Here is a 19,575-nt window from a genome sequence, read left to right as displayed (position 1 = left end):
AGTTGTAAACACACACTAGGTGAACACTAAATACTACAGCGCCCCCTGTGGTTAACTCCCAAACTGCAACTGTCATTTTCACAATAAACAATGCAATTTAAATGCATTTTTTGCTGTGAAAATGACAATGGTCCCAAAAATGTGTCAAAATTGTCCGAAGTGTCCGCCATAATGTCGCAGTCACGAAAAAAATCGCTGATCGCCGCCATTAGTAGTAAAAAAAAAAAAAATTATAAAAATGCAATAAAACTATCCCCTATTTTGTAAACGCTATAAATTTTGCGCAAACCAATCGATAAACGCTTATTGCGATTTTTTTACCAAAAATAGGTAGAAGAATAAGTATCAACCTAAACTGAGAAAAAAAAATGTATATATGTTTTTGGGGGATATTTATTATAGCAAAAAGTAAAAAATATTGCATTTTTTTCAAAATTGTCGCTCTATTTTTGTTTATAGCGCAAAAATTAAAAACCGCAGAGGTGATCAAATACCACCAAAAGAAAGCTCTATTTGTGGGAAAAAAAGGACACCAATTTTGTTTTGGAGTCACGTCGCACGACCGCGCAATTGTCTGTTAAAGCGACGCAGTGCCGAATTGTAAAAACCCCTTGGGTCATGTAGCAGCATATTGGTCCGGTCCTTAAGTGGTTAAAACGCCAAAAAACTTGATTGTGTGCATGGACACATAGGATAACATTAAATGTGTTCAGGGGCAGTTGAAAAAAATGCCCAAATGCCTCTGAACTCGAGTTTAGCAGCGTCTCGTGTGCATGGGGCATGGTGCATTAGCAGACCTGCAGAGTGCCAATAATTCTTAATGGCACCCCCAAACATCGGAAAACACATTGCATTTTCCAGTGCGGGAAACACATGGTGGCACGATACCATGCAGTTCCATGCAGCTACCGTGTATGTGTGTGAAACTAATGAGCTCCTGTGCCCACACAAACGCACCCCCACAAAACAGAGGCTTAGTGCCCATCCAGTGCTATAAAATTATGCCTGACAAGCTTCCAGAGTTAAAAAAAATGCCAATGTGTTTTTTCAACTACAACCTGACAAGGCAGCTGGGGTTTGTAGCTGTGCATAATTTTTTTTATTTTTTTTTAAGAAGTGTTTGAGTTAAAGAGTAACATAATCTAAAATAACATTTTTTATTAATAATGTTACTACTATTTATCTTGTTTTTTTAGCTTTACTGACTACTAAATCAATGACTTTCAACACTTGCTTGCTGTGTACTGGTCCCTAGCAATGTATCAACTATGCTGACAGCTCTTCTGCTGCCTGTGCTTGATTTAGGTATAATTTATGTTTAGGATCAGTTACACATATTGACACCACCAGGAGAGGTCACCAGGTGGTCCATTAAAATTCAGTTGTAGTTGCACCCCTCCCTAAATATATATCACAAAACTTAAAGGGGTTGTAAAGGTTTGTTTTTTTATTTTCTAAATAGGTTCCTTTAAGCTAGTGCATTGTTGGTTCACTTACCCTTTCCTTCAATTTCCCTTCTAAATGTCTTTTTTCTTTGTTTTCTTTGTCTAAATTTCTCACTTCCTGTCCCTCCTCAGTAAGCTGTTCTGGCTGACTAACCCCCAGCCAGATGATGGGGGCAAGTTTACTGAGGAGAAACAGGAAGTGAGAAGTTCAGACGAAGGAAAAAACATTTAGAAGGGAAATCAAAGGAAAGGTAAGTGAACCAACAATGCACTAGCTTAAAGGAACCTTTACAGCCCCTTTAATAGTCATTTCTGGATGACTGCTAGAGATATAGAAGGTAAGCTATTCTATTCTACAAGGTAGCTAACAGTAATAAGGTACTATTCATGCACTGACCTGAGGATGGCACTTGGCAATGAGAATCATAACAGTTCTTGTTTTCAAGTTTACATCTACAGTATCTCACAAAAGTGAGTACACCCCTCACATTTCTGTAAATATTTTATTATATCTTTTCATGTGACAACACTGAAGAAATTAAACTTTGCTACAATGTAAAGTAGTGAGTGTACAGCTTGTATAACAGTGTAAATTTGCTGTTCCCTCAAAATAACTTAACACGCAGCCACACAGAACCGTTGCCAGCGGTTCATGTCTGAACCGCTGGAAACAAAATTGAGTACACCCCTAAGTAAAAATTTCCAAATTAGGCCCAGTTAGCCATTTTCCCTCCCGATGTCATGTGACTCATTAATGTTACAAGGTCTCTGGTCTGAATGGGGAGCAGGGGTGTTAAATTTGATGTTACCGCTCTCACTCTCTCATATTGGTCACTGGAAGTTCAACATGGCACCTCATAGCAAAGAACTCTCTGAGGATCTGAAAAAAAAAATCGTTGCTCTTTATATATATATATGGCCTAGGCTATAAGAAGATTGCCAAAACCCTGAAACTGAACTGCAGCACAGTGGCCAAGACCATACAGCGGTTTAACAGGGCAGGTTCCACTCAGCAGCAACCAGGTGAGGAGTACAAAGACAAGTGTGTCTTGCCTACAGTCAAGCATGGTGGTGGGAGTGTCATGGTCTGGGGCTGCATGAGTGCTACAGGCACTGGGGAGCTAGAGTTCATTGAGGGAACCATGAATGCCAACATGTACTGTGACATACTGAAGCAGAGCATGATTCCCTCCCTTCAGAGACTGGGCCACAGGGAAGTATTCCAACATGATTACAACCCCAAAAACACCTCAAAGATGACCATTGCCTTGCTAAAGAAGCTGAGGGTAAAGGTGATGGACTGGCCAAGAATGTCTCCAGACCTAAACCCTATTGAGCATCTGTGGGGCATCCTCAAACAGAAGGTGGAGGAGCGCAAGGTCTATAACATCCATCAGCTCCGTAATGTCATCATGGAGGAGTGAGGAGTGGAAGAGGACTCCAGTGGCAACCTGTGAAGCTCTGGTGAATTCCATGCCCAAGAGGGTTAAAGCGGAGGACCCCCCAATTTTTTTTTAAAAGCCAGCAGCTACAAATACTGCAGCTGCTGACTTTAAAAAAATGAACACTTACCTGTCCAGCGCGCCCACGAAGTCGGTAGGCGAGGACGAGCAATCGCTCGTCTCTCTGCTGCCTCCGCCGCCATCCTCGGTGAAGGAATCAGGAAGGGAAGCCTTGCGGCTTCACTGCCCGGTTCCGTACTGCGCATGCGCGAGTGCGCGGCGCGGCGTCACTGGTCCCCGCTCTCTCCTGGGAACACTGTGTTTCCCAAAAGACAGCGGGGGTGGCACGAAGGGGCGTGACTCCTGCGGGAGTCAATATCCGGAAGTGGTGCAAATATCTGTTTTATACAGGTATCTGCACCCCCCTCCCCCTGAAAGGTGTCAAATGTGACACCGGAGGGGGTGAGGGTTCCGAAAAGCGGAAGTTCCACTTTTGGGTGGAACTCTGCTTTAAGGCAGTGCTGGAAAATGATAGTGGTCACACAAAATATTGACACTTTGGGCCCAATTTGCACATTTACACTTAGGGATGTACTCACTTTTGTTGCCAGCGGTTAAGACATTAATGGCTGTGTGTTGAGTTATTTTGAGGGGACAGCAAATTTACACAGTTATACAAGCTGTACACTCACTACTTTCTTCAGTGTTGTCACATGAAAAGATATAATAAAATATTTACAAAAATGTGAGGGGTGAACTCACTTTTGTGAGATACTGTATATACCATCCTATGGTATCTATATAACTAATGTGTTGTAAGTTCTAAAAGTCAGACTAAGGTATCAGGTGGGTTTACAAGAGCATAAAAAAAGGTGGGAAATCTGTTTATTAGGGCAAATGCCCACTGGTACTGAGATCAATATTAAAGCCTGGTGTTCATGGCGTTACTAACTGCAGCTACAGGGCTGTATTTCTGATTCCTGCAAACGCAGAACAAACAAGTCGATTAACTGGATACCTTATTGTGTCATTTAAAGGGTAACTCCACTTTCGTGTTGAAAAAAAAAGAAAATAAAGAAAGAAAAAATAATATAGCACATATAATTGTGACACTAATCATATTGTAATTGAATGCTATTAAAAATTACCTTTTCTTTTCAATCTGCAGCCACTGTAATTTTCTGAGAATGCATTGCAATATGGCTACCTGGAGTTGTTCTGTACACAGAGTGTATACTGACCACTCCCCAGAAATATAATTTCCTGCTTGTGTGACTGGCTCACCAATTTTCCCAGAAGTCTGACTAAGATACAAGTCAGATTTCAGGCATCCCCTGCAACAAAAATGATTTTTTTTGGAGAGATACTTTCAATAAAAAACACGTCTAAAGGGATGCAGGCCCAGCTGATTTCCTCATTAGTGCCCTGCAGCTTGACACACCGGACAGATAATTATGAAACCCCTCCCATTAGACCCACTTAGTGCAGAGGCACAGACAAACACACAGGGATTTCTTCAGAAATACAAAGGGTAGGAATCTGCAACAAAGGTTGTTATAATCCTTGCAATGTACATAGATCACCCAGAGGGGAATGTTTTTTTTTTCAACAAAAGTAGAGTTACGCTTTAAGCAACTGACTTCCTAACACATATTAATCACCAACCTGTAATAATCTGTTTTTGAATGTTTAATTATATCTTAATTTTCACTTTTATTCAAAACAGAGACTGCCAACTTCCCGAACAATGAAGGACAAGCTATTAAAGATGGCGTGAACCGAAACTCAGCAATCATTGGAGGTAAATGAAGGAAATGTTTACTATTGTTCTTTTATTTGAACGGTGATGAAAGCACTTTAGTCTCAGTATATCGTAATGATAACTTTACTTGCGGAGTAGTGATATTGTTATATATATTTAAAGTATAACAATATCATGTTTGGTAAATTATCCATTTTTGGTGAGTGACATGAAAGATTGCATGATTTTTCATTAACACTAAACCCAAGGCAAACAGCTAAATGCACAGATGAAATACATGTAAAATAAATGTTTTACTTGCCAAAGGATTTGTATTTTTGCATTTCCCTTTCTGAGATTGACAGGGTGGTCGACTAAAATCTCCAGTACATTCTAGTAGTCTAAGATTGAAAGGGTTTACTTACATTGTAATGCATTATTTAAGCATTTCTTTAGAATTGCCAAACTCATTATATACTCCTGGAGTAAAAATCGAATAACATCTTATTATTTTTGGCGGCGATCAGCGACTTATACTGTAATATTGCGGCAGACAAATCAGACACCTAACTGACACTTTTGTCACTTTTTGGGGACCAGTGACACTAATACAGTGATCAGTGCTAAAAAATATCCACTGTCACTATACTAATGACACTGGCAGGGAAGGGGTTACCATCAGGGCCAATCGAAGGGTTAAATGCGTTCCTAGAAAGTGCTTGCTAACTGTGTAGGGGGTGCTTGTACTGTGGGAAGGAAGAGATCAGTGTTCCTGCTTAGGATCACAGCCTTCCCTTGTCACAGAGTGGCGCTCTGCCTTGTTTACAGACCACCTGCCTGTCTCCCAAACGATTGGTGTGTCCCGGTGGACATCGATTCCACTGGACCGACTGATTGGCTTCCGCTGTGTCTAAGCACAGCAGGAGCGGGACCAGGAAGTGCAGAATCACGTACAGGTACTTGATTTTGCAAAGAGCGGCTACCCTGCCACAGTCAATGTACCGTATTTAACGGGGTATTGCATGCTCCGGCGTATAGCGCGCACCCCTAAAGTGGACCAGCATTCCTGTAAAAAAAACATTTTAGTACTTAGTTTTGGTGTCTTGCGCGGCGTCCATCGGCGGCCTCGTCGGGTCTGGCGTCCGTCTGCGGCTTCAGTGGTGTCCTCCTCGTCGGGTCTGGCGTCCTTCTGCGGTTTCCCCCCCCCGCTCGATCCCCGCTTCCCGTGCTGAGCTTGAACCACTGCGCCGGCATATACCGAGCGCAGTACACTCGGGTATAGTCGGACAGGCTCGGCTCCTCTCGCGGTCATGTCCTGTGCGTCCTGTACGTCCAGGACGTGACCACGAGAGGAGCCGAGCCTGCCCGACTATACCCGAGTGTACTGCGCTTGGTATATGCCGGTGCAGTGGTTCAAACTCGGCGCGGGAAGCGGGTATCGGCGTATATCGCGTACCCACGATTTTGCCCTATCGGTATACGCCGATAAATACGGTACGTGAGGCAGTTAAAGAGTGACAATGATTTTTTCCTGGTAACCAATTGCTCTCCTGGGTAGGGATGAGACATGTTCGGTCACGAGTCCCAACCTGCCTGAGCTATCCTGTCAGAAAGCTGTCAAAGTCGACAGCCAATCATAGGCAGGGAAGGCATGCTCTGCCCCGCAGCCACACGTATGCAAGGGGCTTGTGTATGTGCAGCCGTGGGGTGGGAAATGCCTCCACTGCTTATCACTGCTCCTGGGTTTTCCAATGATCATTCCCAAGTCATGCCCAGTAGCTGCTCCATCAGCAGCATCTACTGCACACATGTACAAAGGAAATTAAAATAGGTTGAAAAACAATAAAAAATAAAAGCAAATGTTCTTTTACGAAATGTCATTCAGTTAGGACATGTATTTCCTTACAGCAGCAAGCAAAAATCCGCAATAATTTTGTGCTGAATAAAAAAAAAAAAAATTTCAGATTCAAACATCCTCATTGATTGAATAGCAAGTATAATGTTACTTGCCCCCAAAGCTCTGATTCCCATCCCCGTGGAAAAATATCCATTCTATCAGCAATAATAATCATTTTTCATTTTTAGAATGCGCTGTGCATCTACTGGTTTTACAAATGCCATAAAATAAAGAGGTTTGACCTTAACACTAGCTGGCTCACTAAATCACAATGCATGCAATCCAGGCAATTGTAGAGCAATGAGAAGTTTTGGTAAATAGAGCTAGGCATCTGCACAAGGATATTTGAATTTATTGTTGAGTTTATGACAGCGGTGGCTAACATTAAAATAATGGATGAATATGATGGCTGCCTCAGGCGTGACATTGGTGCTGTGAGATGAGCAATGAACAGATACAGAACCTGTCACAACTCAGATACAGAGTTGACATAGTGCTGATATACAATATACACCTTGCTCACACTGTAACTAATGCAAGTGTTTCATGGACACATTGGACTGCCTTTTACAAGTATATTACCCTGTGATAGAGGGAGATCTGCAATACTACTGACTTGCTACTTTTATGTATTTATGTTAGTACACTGATAAACTCGGTTGGGGCCCTAAGTAGGACAATCATTATCCCAGTTGTAGAAAATGGTTTATCACAATATTACAGTTCATTAAAGCTGAAATCCAGGTCAAATACTTTGATAAATGTGCAAGCATACTATGGGTTGGGTCCAACGAGGTGCATGCCACCTCTTGGACCTATCTCTATTATTTACATCTGACATTTAAGAGGACACACTGGCCCGTATTCAGATACGAGTTACGACGGCGTATCTCCGGATACGCCGTCGTAACTCTGAGTGTGCAGGGTCGTTTCTATGCGCCTGATTCTTAGAATCAGTTACGCATAGATTTCCCTAAGATCCGACCGGCGTAAGTCTCTTACGCCGTCGTATCTTAGTTGCATATTTACGCTGGACGCTAGGTGGCGCTTCTGTAGATTTACGCGAGGAATATGCAAATTAGGTAGATACGCCGATTCAAAAACGTATGTCCGCCCGGCGCATTTTTTTACATCGTTTACGTAAGGCTTTTTCCGGCGTAAAGTTACCCCTCATAAAGCAGGGGTAAGTCATGTTAGGTATGGACGTCGGAAACGTACGAACAGCATCGTATTTTACGTCGTTTGCGGAAGTCGTTCGCGAATAGGGCTGTACGTAAGTTACGTTCACGTCGAAAGCATTGACAGTTTGCGGCATAATTTGGAGCATGCACACTTGGAAGCGTTCACGGATGGCGCATGCGCCGTTCGTAAGAAACGTCAATTACGTGGGGTCACAAGTAATTTAAATAAAATTACATCATCCACATTTGAATTAGTCGGGCTTACGCCGACACATTTACACTACGCCGCCGTAACTTAGGGCGCAAGTTCTTTCTGAATACGGAACTTGCGCCCTAAGTTACGGCGGTGTAGTGTATCTGAGATACGCTACGCCCGCCGATAGATACGATAATGTATCTGAATCCGGGCCACTCAATACTCTGAAAGGAGAGAAACACACACAGCTGCTATAGTCGCACCCTCTGCTGCCCATCCACAGAAGCCTTTGTTTTTGTTTTTTTAATGAGGTCACAAAATACAAATGCTTCTGTGATTGAGCAGGAGGAGGAGGAAGGTGGTATAGCAGCTGCATTGACTCTGCACTTGAAGGAGCTCAGACAAGAAGGTCCAGGTCGGAGCGCTGGAAGCTATCTTCCAGGAGCTCCAAAAACCTGTCAGATGTAAATAATAAGAGATAAATCCAGGAGGTGGTATGCACCTTATTGGACTTAACTCATATACGCCTGCACTTTTTACAAAGTAGCTGAATTCTTGGAGTTCAGCTTTAAGCATAGGAGCACTGGAGGTGATTTACTAAAGGCAATTAGACTATTCACTTTGCAAGGGAACTATCCCCAGGGTTTTGGGAAGATAAAGCTTTGCAGATTATAATCCAATCACATGCAAGCAAAAAAATGCATTTTTTTTTTATTTTCCTTGCACATGATTGGCTATACTTTGCAAAGTGCAATTTCACCACATTTGCTAAGCTCTAGGGAAGACTTATTTGCAAAAATGTAGCTTACATTGCAAAGTGAACAGTCTATATATTAGTAAATCATTCCCATTGCACATTTTGTATACCTCCCAATTTTCTCAAATGAAGTCTGTAGGCAAAGAACACGCCCCTGCCAAGCCCCCAGTTATGTAGAACACAAAATGTGACAAAAAAGATTAATAAATTAAAAGCCTTTTTTTCACTTCTAATTATTTGCAATCATTTCGATGTTGGGTGAAAGGTTTAGTGCAGGTTAACATTTTTGGTAGTTAAATAGTACATTTTATTTGCAGAGATTTTTACATCAGATCAGAAAGAGAGACAACTGAGATGGAAAAAGAGACTTTTGGTTCCAAAAGAGGGACAGCCTTTCCAAATGAGTGACAGTTGGAAGCCATGCATTTGATACTAAGTGTGAAAACATTCAAATTTACATCCATTATATAGTTACATAGTTGGTCAGGTTGAAAAAATACACAAGTCCATCTAGTTCAACCATAAAAAATAAACAAAATTAAAAATATCGTACAATCCCATATACCCAATTCTATACTCACAGTTGATCCAGAGGATGGCAAAAAAAAAAAAAAAAAAACACAGCTATTTGCTACATCAGGGGGAAAAAAATCCTTCCTGATCCCCTGAGAGGCAATCGTAATTTTCCCTGGATCAGCTTTACCTATAAATGTTAGTACTCAGTTATATTATGTACATTTAGGAAAGTATCCAGGCCTTTCTTAAAGCAATCTACTGAGCTGACCACAAGCACCTCTGGAGGGAGTCACATTTTCACAGCTCTTACTATGAAGAAACCTTTCCATATATGGAGATGAAATCTCTTTTCCTCTAGACGTAAAGAGTGCCCCCTTGTCCTCAGTGTTGATCGTAAAGTGAATAACTCAACACCCAGTTCACTATATGGACCCCTTATATATAAGTTATATATTTGTACATGTTGATCATATCCCCCCTTATTCTACTCTTCTCAAGAGAGAATGAATTTAGTTCCTCTAATCTTTCCTCATAGCTGAGTTCCTCCATTATGAGGTGGCTAAATATATATGGCTTTAGACAACTAAATAACATGTTTATAAAATAGGAGTTTTGTTGCTGAGTCATGCATATTCAATGCCCAAGGAGACCACGACAGCAATATCCTTGAGGGTACAAGATGCAAAGACTACATAAATTATATACAAAGCAAACACCGGATGATTCATAACTATAGTAACAATAGATGTTGAAGGCTATCATTTATATTTGCTACGATTCTGTTGTAATTTACAGGAAAGTGGTCCATAACAGCTTCTGAGAAAACAAATAGGGGGGGATTTACTAAAACTGGAAAGTGCAAAATCTGGTGAAGCCAGCCAATCAGCTTCTAACTTCATCTTGTTCTATTAAGCTATGACCAAAAAATCTGGAAGCTGATTGGTTTCTGTCTCTCCAGTGTTAGTAAATTAAACCCATAATGTTATGTTGAGGTTCTTATACATTTTCATTGTGTTTTGATGTTTTTATTTATGCTTAATTGTTGCTTCAATCACTAGTTGCCTTAATCACTACTGAATTATCAATCCTCGTACACACGACCGAGTTTCTCGGCAAAAACCAGCAAGAAACTTGCTGGGAGATATTTTTTTGCGGAGGAAACCGGTCGTGTGTACATTTTCGTCAAATTTAGAACATGCTCTATTTTTTCTCAACGTTTTTCACTTTGTGAAAAATGGTCGTGTGCAGGTTTTAACGACGGGGAAAAAAATGCACCTGCTCAGAAGTAAGTTATGAGAAGGCAAATTTGCATAATCATGCTCGAGCATTTTTTTTTTCACGATCGTGTGTATGCAAGGCAGGCTTGACAAGAATCACGTAAAGAAAAACGTTGTTTTTCCCATGACATTAAAAACGGTCGTGTGTACGCGGCATTACAAATTGAGACCAAGCTCCAGCTCACACTGAGGCCTTGTACACACGACCGAGTATCTCGGCAAAAACCAGCAAGAAACTTGCTGGGAGATATTTTTTTGCGGAGGAAACCGGTCGTGTGTACATTTTCGTCAAATTTAGAACATGCTCTATTTTTTCTCAACGTTTTTCACTTTGTGAAAAATGGTCGTGTGCAGGTTTTAACGACGGGGAAAAAAATGCACCTGCTCAGAAGTAAGTTATGAGAAGGGAAATTTGCATAATCATGCTCGAGCATTTTTTTTTTCACGATCATGTGTATGCAAGGCAGGCTTGACAAGAATCACGTAAAGAAAAACGTTGTTTTTCCCATGACATTAAAAACGGTCGTGTGTACGCGGCATTACAAATTGAGACCAAGCTCAAAAACCAGCAAGAAACTTGATGGGAGATATTTTTTTGCCGAGGAAACCGGTCGCGTGTACATTTTCGTCGAGGAAACTGTCGAGAAACTCGACGAGCCAAAAAGAGAGCAAGTTCTCTATTTCCTCGACGGGAATGGAGAAACTTGCCTTGTCGAGTTCCTCGACAGCCTAACAGGGAACTCGACGAGGAAAACGATGTGTTTCGCCCGTCGAGTTCCACGGTCGTGTGTACGAGGCTTTAGAGCAGCCATTCTCAACCAGGGTTTCGTGGAACCCTAGGGTTCCTCCAGAGGTGGCTAGGTGTTCCTTGAGCTGTGGCTGATTTACCTTTTGTTTGGTGCCTACATAGTTCTGAGCCAATACCACTTGTAGGAGCCAGTGGTATTACACCAATGATCTTCATAGTTCTCTGTAAGGGGGGAATTCTTACCACTACTGTAAAAAAGGGCATTCTTCTCACTGACCAAAGTAAGGGGCATTTTCCCACTGACCCCCAATGAATGGGTTTTATCAGGGGTTCCCCAAGACCTGAAAATTATTTTTAGGGTTCCCCAGCAGTAAAAAGGTTGCGAAAGGCTGATTTAGAGTGTCTCATTGGGGCAATAAAAGTTCTAACCCCATTCCAGCCAAAACTACAAAAAAAGGCTACACTTTGAATATTCTCTAGAAAATGCAAAATGTGCAATTCATTCCTACAGCAGTTTGCCCTCTGAAAAAGCATTGGCCGGTTTGCTCCAGCAGGAGAATATATTTCTTCCTGATCTCTCAAGAGGCAATCAGATATTCCCTGAATAATAACAAACTCTGGTGTTATTACCTATGAATTATACTTTGTGAATTTATGAATGCTTCCAACTCTTTTTGTAAAACACTTAAGCCCTGTACACACGATCAGTCCATCCGATGAGAGCGGTCTGATGGACCGTTTTCATCGGTTAACCGATGAAGCTGACTGATGGTCAGTCGTGCCTACACACCATCGGTTAAAAAAACGATCGTGTCAGAACGCGGTGACGTAAAACACAACGACGTGCTGAAAGAAATAAAGTTCAATGCTTACAAGCATGCGTCGACTTGATTCTGAGCATGCGTGGATTTTTAACCGATGGTTGTGCCTACTAACGATAATTTTTTTTCTATCGGTTAGGAATCCATCGATTACATTTAAAACATGTTGGCTTTTTTTTAACCGATGGATAAATAACCGATGGCGCCCACACACGATCGGTTTGGACCGATGAAAACGGTCCATCAGACCGTTCTCATCCGTTTAACTGATCGTGTGTACGCGGCCTTAGATTGGGAGGAAATATGTGTCACTGCAGGGTGAAACTGTGGACATATGATTGTAAGTTATATGTCCACAGCTTTGAAGGCACTATAGCTACAATTTAATAAAAATTCAACTATCTTTATTATACACATATACTCTTAAAACGTAACGACTGATAGATTTGGAACAGATTAGAAACTGTCATTGGGTCGAGGAGTTAACAGCAACCTCTGGCCTCTAGATGCAGCTTGACATATTTAGCAACTAAGCGCTTCTTCAGGAGCTTATGACAATATCTAAATCATGGGTGTTCAACCTGTGGCCCTCCAGCTGTTGCAGAACTACAGTTCCCATCATGCCTCTGTGTTTTGGAGTCATACTTCTTTTTTTTTGTTTACAAAAAGTTTTATTTGGAAGACATGAAATACAGTTCAGTATATAGCATGGGGTTTACAACATATATGGGGTATAGAATAATGGGTCAGTTGGGCAAGGGTACAGACAAAAAGCAATCGGGGGACATACAAAATAGAGATGTGATATCATGTGAAACAACCGTAGGGTGGCTTGGTTTACAGAGACAATGTAGGCAAAGACTTCACCATAACATATAGTCCGATACATGGGAAAGGAGATATAAAAGTGGGTTAACAATGAAAGTAACGTAGTAATACAATGTGACATTCTGGTAATGTCCAGTAAATCCTGGAGTCATACTTCTAAGGTCTCGTACACACGACCGAGTTTCTCGGCAAAAAACAGCAAGAAACTTGCTGGGAGATATTTTTTTGCAGAGGAAACTGGTCGTGTGTACATTTTCATCGAGGAAACTGTCGAGAAACTCGACGAGCCAAAAAGAGAGCATGTTCTCTATTTCCTCGACGGGAATGGGGAAACTTGCCTTGTCGAGTTCCTCGACAGCCTAACAAGGAACTCGACGAGGAAAACGATGTGTTTCGCCCGTCGAGTTCCTCGGTCGTGTGTACGAGGCTTCACTGTCAGCAGCTTGCAATGCCTCAAAGAACTTGTAGTTCTGCAACAGCTGGAGGGCCACAGGTTGAGCATCCATGATCTAAATGGATACAAAATATTCAGTCAATACATATCTATAGTAACATCAAACCATATATACTGTATTTATTGGCGTATAACACTCACTTTTTTACCCTGAAAATGGAGGGTAAACTGTGCCTGCATGTTATACGCAGAGGGCTATTTAATTTTTTTCCCTGAAACTTTCCTCTTAAAGTTAGGGTGCGTGTTATACACCTGTGCGTGTTATACGCCGATAAATACGGTATATACTATCTATTACTCTCAATACTTTATTGAAAAATTACAAAGACAATAGCAAAATCTTTGGCATATGGACAGGTGGAGGGGACCAAAACACACACAGTGGGAACCTCCAGGTAGGCCCACCTAAGGGGCAAAGGCCAAAATTATGTTAAGGGGGGGTGTATTTTGTAAAGCAAAGCAATCTGATGAGCTGGCTAGAACTATTTCTTGAGGGAGTCTATTTCACATATAGTTACTGATAGAGTGAGTATCTTTAGGATACTTTAGAAAATGTGATGAGAATAAAGCTTCACATTTCTTCATCAAGCAAGTCTTGCACTTGTAAAGTATTTCAAATGTGTTTTAATTGATGGACTTTTATTAACAAAAAAAAGAAAGCAAAGAGTTGTGGTTTATTAGGACAAGGGAATGACTATTTAATTATTTATTTATATACATGCATTTTTGGCGCTTTTTAAAATAACATTGGGTTCATGTCCCTACAGGTATCATCGCAGTGGTGATCTTCACCATACTCTGCACCCTGGTTTTCCTGATACGCTACATGTTCCGCCATAAGGGGACCTATCACACCAACGAAGCTAAGGGAGCCGAATCTGCAGACAATGCTGACGCTGCCATCATCAACAATGACCCCAACTTTACTGAGACCATCGACGAGAGCAAAAAGGAATGGCTAATCTAACTGTGGTCACATCGGTGGCAAAAGAATGGGTTCTGGAGTGTTGGGAAGGACTATGTCTTGCCAGTGCTCGGCTCCAGACTTCTCCTCACAAGACCGGCACAGCCAGGGGGCCCCTGAAGGGCCAAACACAACGCCGACAAAAAATTGCAAATTCATAAACTTTGATGAAAGCATTTAATTTTTATTTTTTATTTTGTTTGGTTTATATTTATGTTTGGTTTTGCTCCTACTCTATCTCTTTGTCCAAAACAGAAAAAAAAAAAGAAATATCAGCTTTTAGCGTTTCAGCCTTGGTTTGGATCTGTCAGCTATATCTGGATTATTTTTTCTTTCTTTTGTGTGTGTTTAGAGGCAATCTAAATACTTAACAAAGTTAAAGGGTCAGTTTTATAAAGTTTTATAAGCCCTTTAGATATTAACTTAAAGAAGCCAATATATATTATATACACCCGTTATATATAAACCCGTGTAAGTGTTTATATATAATCTCACACACAAACCATGTAATTGTCCTAAAATTCATCTACTTCCTTTGTCCTTTATATATCAGAAATACTTTCATTGCATGCATAGGCACTGCGGTAACTCAGAATGGTTTAGGTTGGAGCATTACCATGCCAATAAAGAATGTATTTGCCATTTTTTTTTAGAAGTTGTTGCTATATTCTAATACATTTAGGGATAGACAACCTGTGCCACTAGTGTACAGACCATAGTTGGAACTAGAGGTCAGCCATAAGTTGCCTAACCCTAAAAATGGGGACTATGCACTAAGGTATTCTTGGTGTAGTGAAATCAAAATGTTTGAATGGTATTGCATTGCAAAAGAAAAAAAAATATTATGAAATATATTGCACCTTTTTCTGGTACAATGGCTTGTGCATCTTATTTTTCGTCTTCATAAAAATCTTTAACAGAGGATTTTCTAAAGTGAAGTGATATAGAACAAACCAGTAATTGTTATAAACATCCAATCATGTGCAGAAGCTTCTGTTTTTTTTCAGTTTCCATGCATAAGATCGGATGTTTAGTTTCCATTCCCTTTAGGAAATCACACCTTAAATGTATTTGAGCAGTTTCTCTTTTCCAGGCCACATGGAAAGATATAACCAAGTAGTCGATGAAATGAAATTTTCAGGTTTTACTTTCCCTAGTGCATTAGCTTAATGGAGTCCATTTGTTGGCTTGAAAATTTCTTACAAGAAGCTCTGTATGCACAAAATGCGCTTATTCATAGAATTAAAAAAGTCTGTTAGCACATTGGAAAATTTCTATTGTTCAAGTACCCAAGGCTACTTGTTTATGTAAAGGACAATTGGCTGAGCTTATTAAATTATTTTTTTCCCTCTGAGTCTGACTGTAAAACTTTCAAAAACAATCAGTTCTATTATCGATTTTGACAAGGCTTTTATTAAGCGATGGGCTTGCTAAATATTGCCAGTTTATAATGAAGGATTCCATGCTCCCTCACTCAGGCCCCGTACACACGTCCGAGAAACTCGACGGGCAAAACACATCGTTTTGCTCGTCGAGTTCCTTGTGAAGCCGCCGAGGATCTCGGCGAGCCAAGTTTCCTCATTGACTAACGAGGAAATAGAGAACATGTTCTCTATTTGGCTTGACGAGTTCCTCGTCGGTTTCCTCGGCCAAAAGTGTACACACGACCGGGTTTCTCGGCAGAATACGGCTCCGATCGAGTTTCTGGCTGAATTCTGCCGAGAAACTCGGTCGTGTGTACGGGGCCTCAGTGTTGTAATTTGTTGGGTTCAACAATAGCAATGTACTGCGAAGTCTACAATCACAGCAAGCATTTTCTAAAAGAAATAAGGGAGCCGACTTGCTACTGAAAATGTTAGTTGCCAAGCTGTTTTTTTTTCACATTTTTTATTTATTTATACAGTCCAGAAAAGACAAGACCCGCAGGGTCACCATAAATAAAAGGGTAGCACATAGAAAAGATTAGAAAACGTATAATATGAAGACATACAGTGCAATATGTTATAAACGAAAACACATCTCTCCAAGGTGGCGAGCCATAAAATTATGAGCAGGTACTCCGTAGGTCCTGGTCTAACATACTTGCTTGGCTACCACTATCACCATATCTTAGTGCGGTATATATTCTACTACACCATGAGATATCTCCAGAACAGCGAGTCAAAAACATCTTCCCACGGGTCTCGCCTCTCCCGGGCTTCTTTTTACAATTACATAAAAATAAAAACGCCTGTAGAGTACAGATCTTAGATGAGAAAAGGGGGGATGCGAAAGGTGATGTAAAAAGGGGGGACCCAGGGACATTAATCCCCGGGGTGTCCAAGGTTCAGCGTGTCAGAGTTTGCATCAGTACATACGTCGCCAGCAGGGAAGCAAAAGGAGGGAAGCCTCCTGAGCTGTTTTTTTATATTTCTTGTATTACTGACCTAAAATAGGAGTGTAACCCAGAAAACTCAGAGTGAAAGCAAAAGTTCTGATCTGTTTATGTGTCCCACGTCAGTGACTTAAATTATGGAAACAGCATGACAACTAGGCACCTATTTTCTACAGAATATGAAATCAGCACTGGCAGTCCCTATGTTTCCTAGAGAATTTTTTTTCTTTAAGCCTCCTACATGATTAAGCATGTATTATGAACATTTGGCATACTCATTACTCAGGATAGTTGTGTTATTTAGAAAGGTACTCTAATGCCGCGTACACACGATCGGACATTCCGACATCAAAACCGTGGATTTTTTTCAGACGGATGTTCGCTCAAACTTGTCTTGCATACACACGGTCACACAAATGTTGTCGAAAATTCCGGTTACCAAGAACGCTGTGACGTAAAACACTGCGACGAGCTGAGAAAAATTAAATTCAATGATTTCAAGCATGCGTTGAATTGATTCTGAGCATGCGTAGGATTTGTGTGCATTGAATTGCCTACATACGATCGGAATTTCCGACAAGAACTTTTGTTGTTGGAAAATTTGAGAACCAGCTCTCAAACATTTGTTGTTGGAAATTCCGACAGCAAATGTCCGATGGAGCCTACACACGGTCGGATTTTCCGACAACAAACTCACATCGAACATTTGTTGTCAGAATGTCCGATCGTGTGTACGCGGCATTAGAGTAATTCAGGCAAGGTAGTAACATTCACAACCATAGAGAACAAGACTTTTTTGGAGTGCTTTAGTCAACACACTTGGGCTGGTAATAAAGTCTTTCAAGATCGCACATTACTGATCCCAAGCTCTTTTTCACATTGCTGCACTAGACTATAACACTGTAGCTCTACCAGTGTGTCTTAGACAAGATGACACTCTGCAGCTTATTTTTGTTCTTACTCCCTTGGTCTCCTAGGAAAGATGAAAACCCCTTTTTAAGAACAAAAGTAGTGGCACCACTACTGAACAGCCTACCCAGGGCTGCTGCTCCAAGAACACTTTAACCCTAAAGTCCCATCCTGTGAATTCTGCATATACTTTAATTCCACCTCTGTCTGTCTGTCTCTCTCTTAAACACTGATGTAAGACTCAAGTGGGTGGGTGCTAACCTGGACAGGGATGCCAAGGAACTTAGCCTTTAGTTTACAGCTGCGGAAACATGGCTCATTTCTAGTCATAACCATCTAGACTGCACTCAAGGGTTCATCAGGCTTTACAGAACAGTGGATTAGATTATACATTTTATAGTAAATCTCTATAAATAGGAGTAAGCTAAATTCTAGTGTAGCAGATTTTTGTATTCATTTTGCCACTCATTTCCAATTGATGCATACCTGTAATTGATGTAAAGTGTCAAAATCAAGTTAAAATTGCTGGTAACTAAAGATGCACGTGTTAGCTTCAGATCTCTTGGTATCCCTAAAACTCAGAAAACTATATAATGCAAATTACAAACAGATCTTAAAAGGCAATGCCCTTTTTTGCCAACACACCCAGCTATTCGCCCAACCCTGTGATGTGAACCCCCAGTGGCCATTAATAAAGTGCACAAGCCAGAAATGGGCAGATCACAGCTTGACTTTACCAGCCTTGGTTTGTAGCTGTGTAAAATACAGCTGGATTTTGGAGATCCTAGGTCCACTGAAACAAAGCTGAGCCTACATCGGGACACTTGGAGCTGAATGCTATTTCACTCAAAAGACCGCTCAGGCACTTTATGTTCACTAAAAGTATGCTTTAATATTTTAATTATAAAGCAAACATTTTAAGCAAAGTTAGAATATATATTTATTTTTATTCATCCAGCTGCAGAACTTTGTGAGAACCTGTAGCCTTAATGGGAATGTATACTGGTTTTGCATATTTTTTTTCTTTATTTTGACCAGAACATAACAAATGCAAGTTTAAAAAAAAATTGTCTGGTAAATATGAAATATTGAGTAAGATTTTTTTTTTTATTCACATATAGAGCCAACAGGTGGAGTGCTAGGCACCAATCCGTATCTGCTCTGCTGAAAAAGGCCTGTTAACAGAATTAAATTGCTCAAGCTTCAAATTATACAAACAACTGAATTCTGAAAATTAATTCCCCTCTTTGCTTTTTTACATGGCTCATCCTAAAGTTTAGAGAGAGAGAGAGAGAGTCTGAAGGCAAACAGCTTTCACTGTACTCTCTTTTTAAAAACATGCAATATTCCCACACCTGTTAATCCTATCTAATCAGTGTATTTTGTTTTAAATGTTTATTTGTAAAACAAGAGTTTTCATACGTAGAAAAAAAATATAAAACAGCAGTTTACAGTAGCAGCAGAAAATAGATAACTAAACCCGAACTATTATAGTTTTCCAGTTAATAATCTGTTGAAAAGCATGGGCCCTCATTTGGTTTCAGTTTTTAAAAGATCCTGAGCCTGCATGGCTGAAATAAACAATACCTTCTGTCCAAAAAAAAACCACCAGCTTGACATATTTGATCTAATCAGTCTGATCACTAGAGAATATATTGCAGTTTATAGACAAATATAATCCTAAACATGTTTGTTATAAAAAAACATGTGACAAGAAACAGCCTCTGAGCCTCGGGATATACATCACTGCCGCTCTCTCCCTCTCTCTTTCTGGCAAACTATCGAGTTTTCTTATATCAGCCAAAGATAACTCATGGACAGCAATATATTACATAATAATCTGACACTTTTAGAATTTGCAGAATCAAAATGCCTTCTTCCTGATAAAAATCATCAACGCTAACAATAAAAAAAAATGAAACATGAAATCTGTTTAAAATGTTTATTTCTGTATATTTTAACGCACAATATAAATATATATCTAAACTTTTTATCAGTGTTTATTTTTATGCATAAATCAGTTTT

General features: G+C 40.4%; 1 protein-coding gene across 1 annotated transcript in view; it reads left to right on the top strand.

Annotated features, from left to right (window-relative positions):
- The window catches only part of CNTNAP2 (contactin associated protein 2), a 2,128,298-nt gene extending 2,112,677 nt beyond the window's left edge, over window positions 1–15,621 (top strand). The window contains exons 23-24 of the mRNA XM_040353157.1: window positions 4,614–4,688; window positions 14,071–15,621. Coding sequence (XP_040209091.1) covers window positions 4,614–4,688; window positions 14,071–14,270 — 275 coding nt within the window. The 3' untranslated portion in view covers window positions 14,271–15,621. The remainder of the gene's footprint in view (window positions 1–4,613; window positions 4,689–14,070) is intronic.
- Window positions 15,622–19,575: the final 3,954 nt, after the last annotated feature.

Source organism: Rana temporaria, chromosome 5 (genome assembly GCF_905171775.1).
Source record: "Rana temporaria chromosome 5, aRanTem1.1, whole genome shotgun sequence".
Lineage (NCBI taxonomy): Eukaryota > Metazoa > Chordata > Amphibia > Anura > Ranidae > Rana > Rana temporaria.
This window is presented reverse-complemented; position numbering and strand designations above follow the sequence as displayed.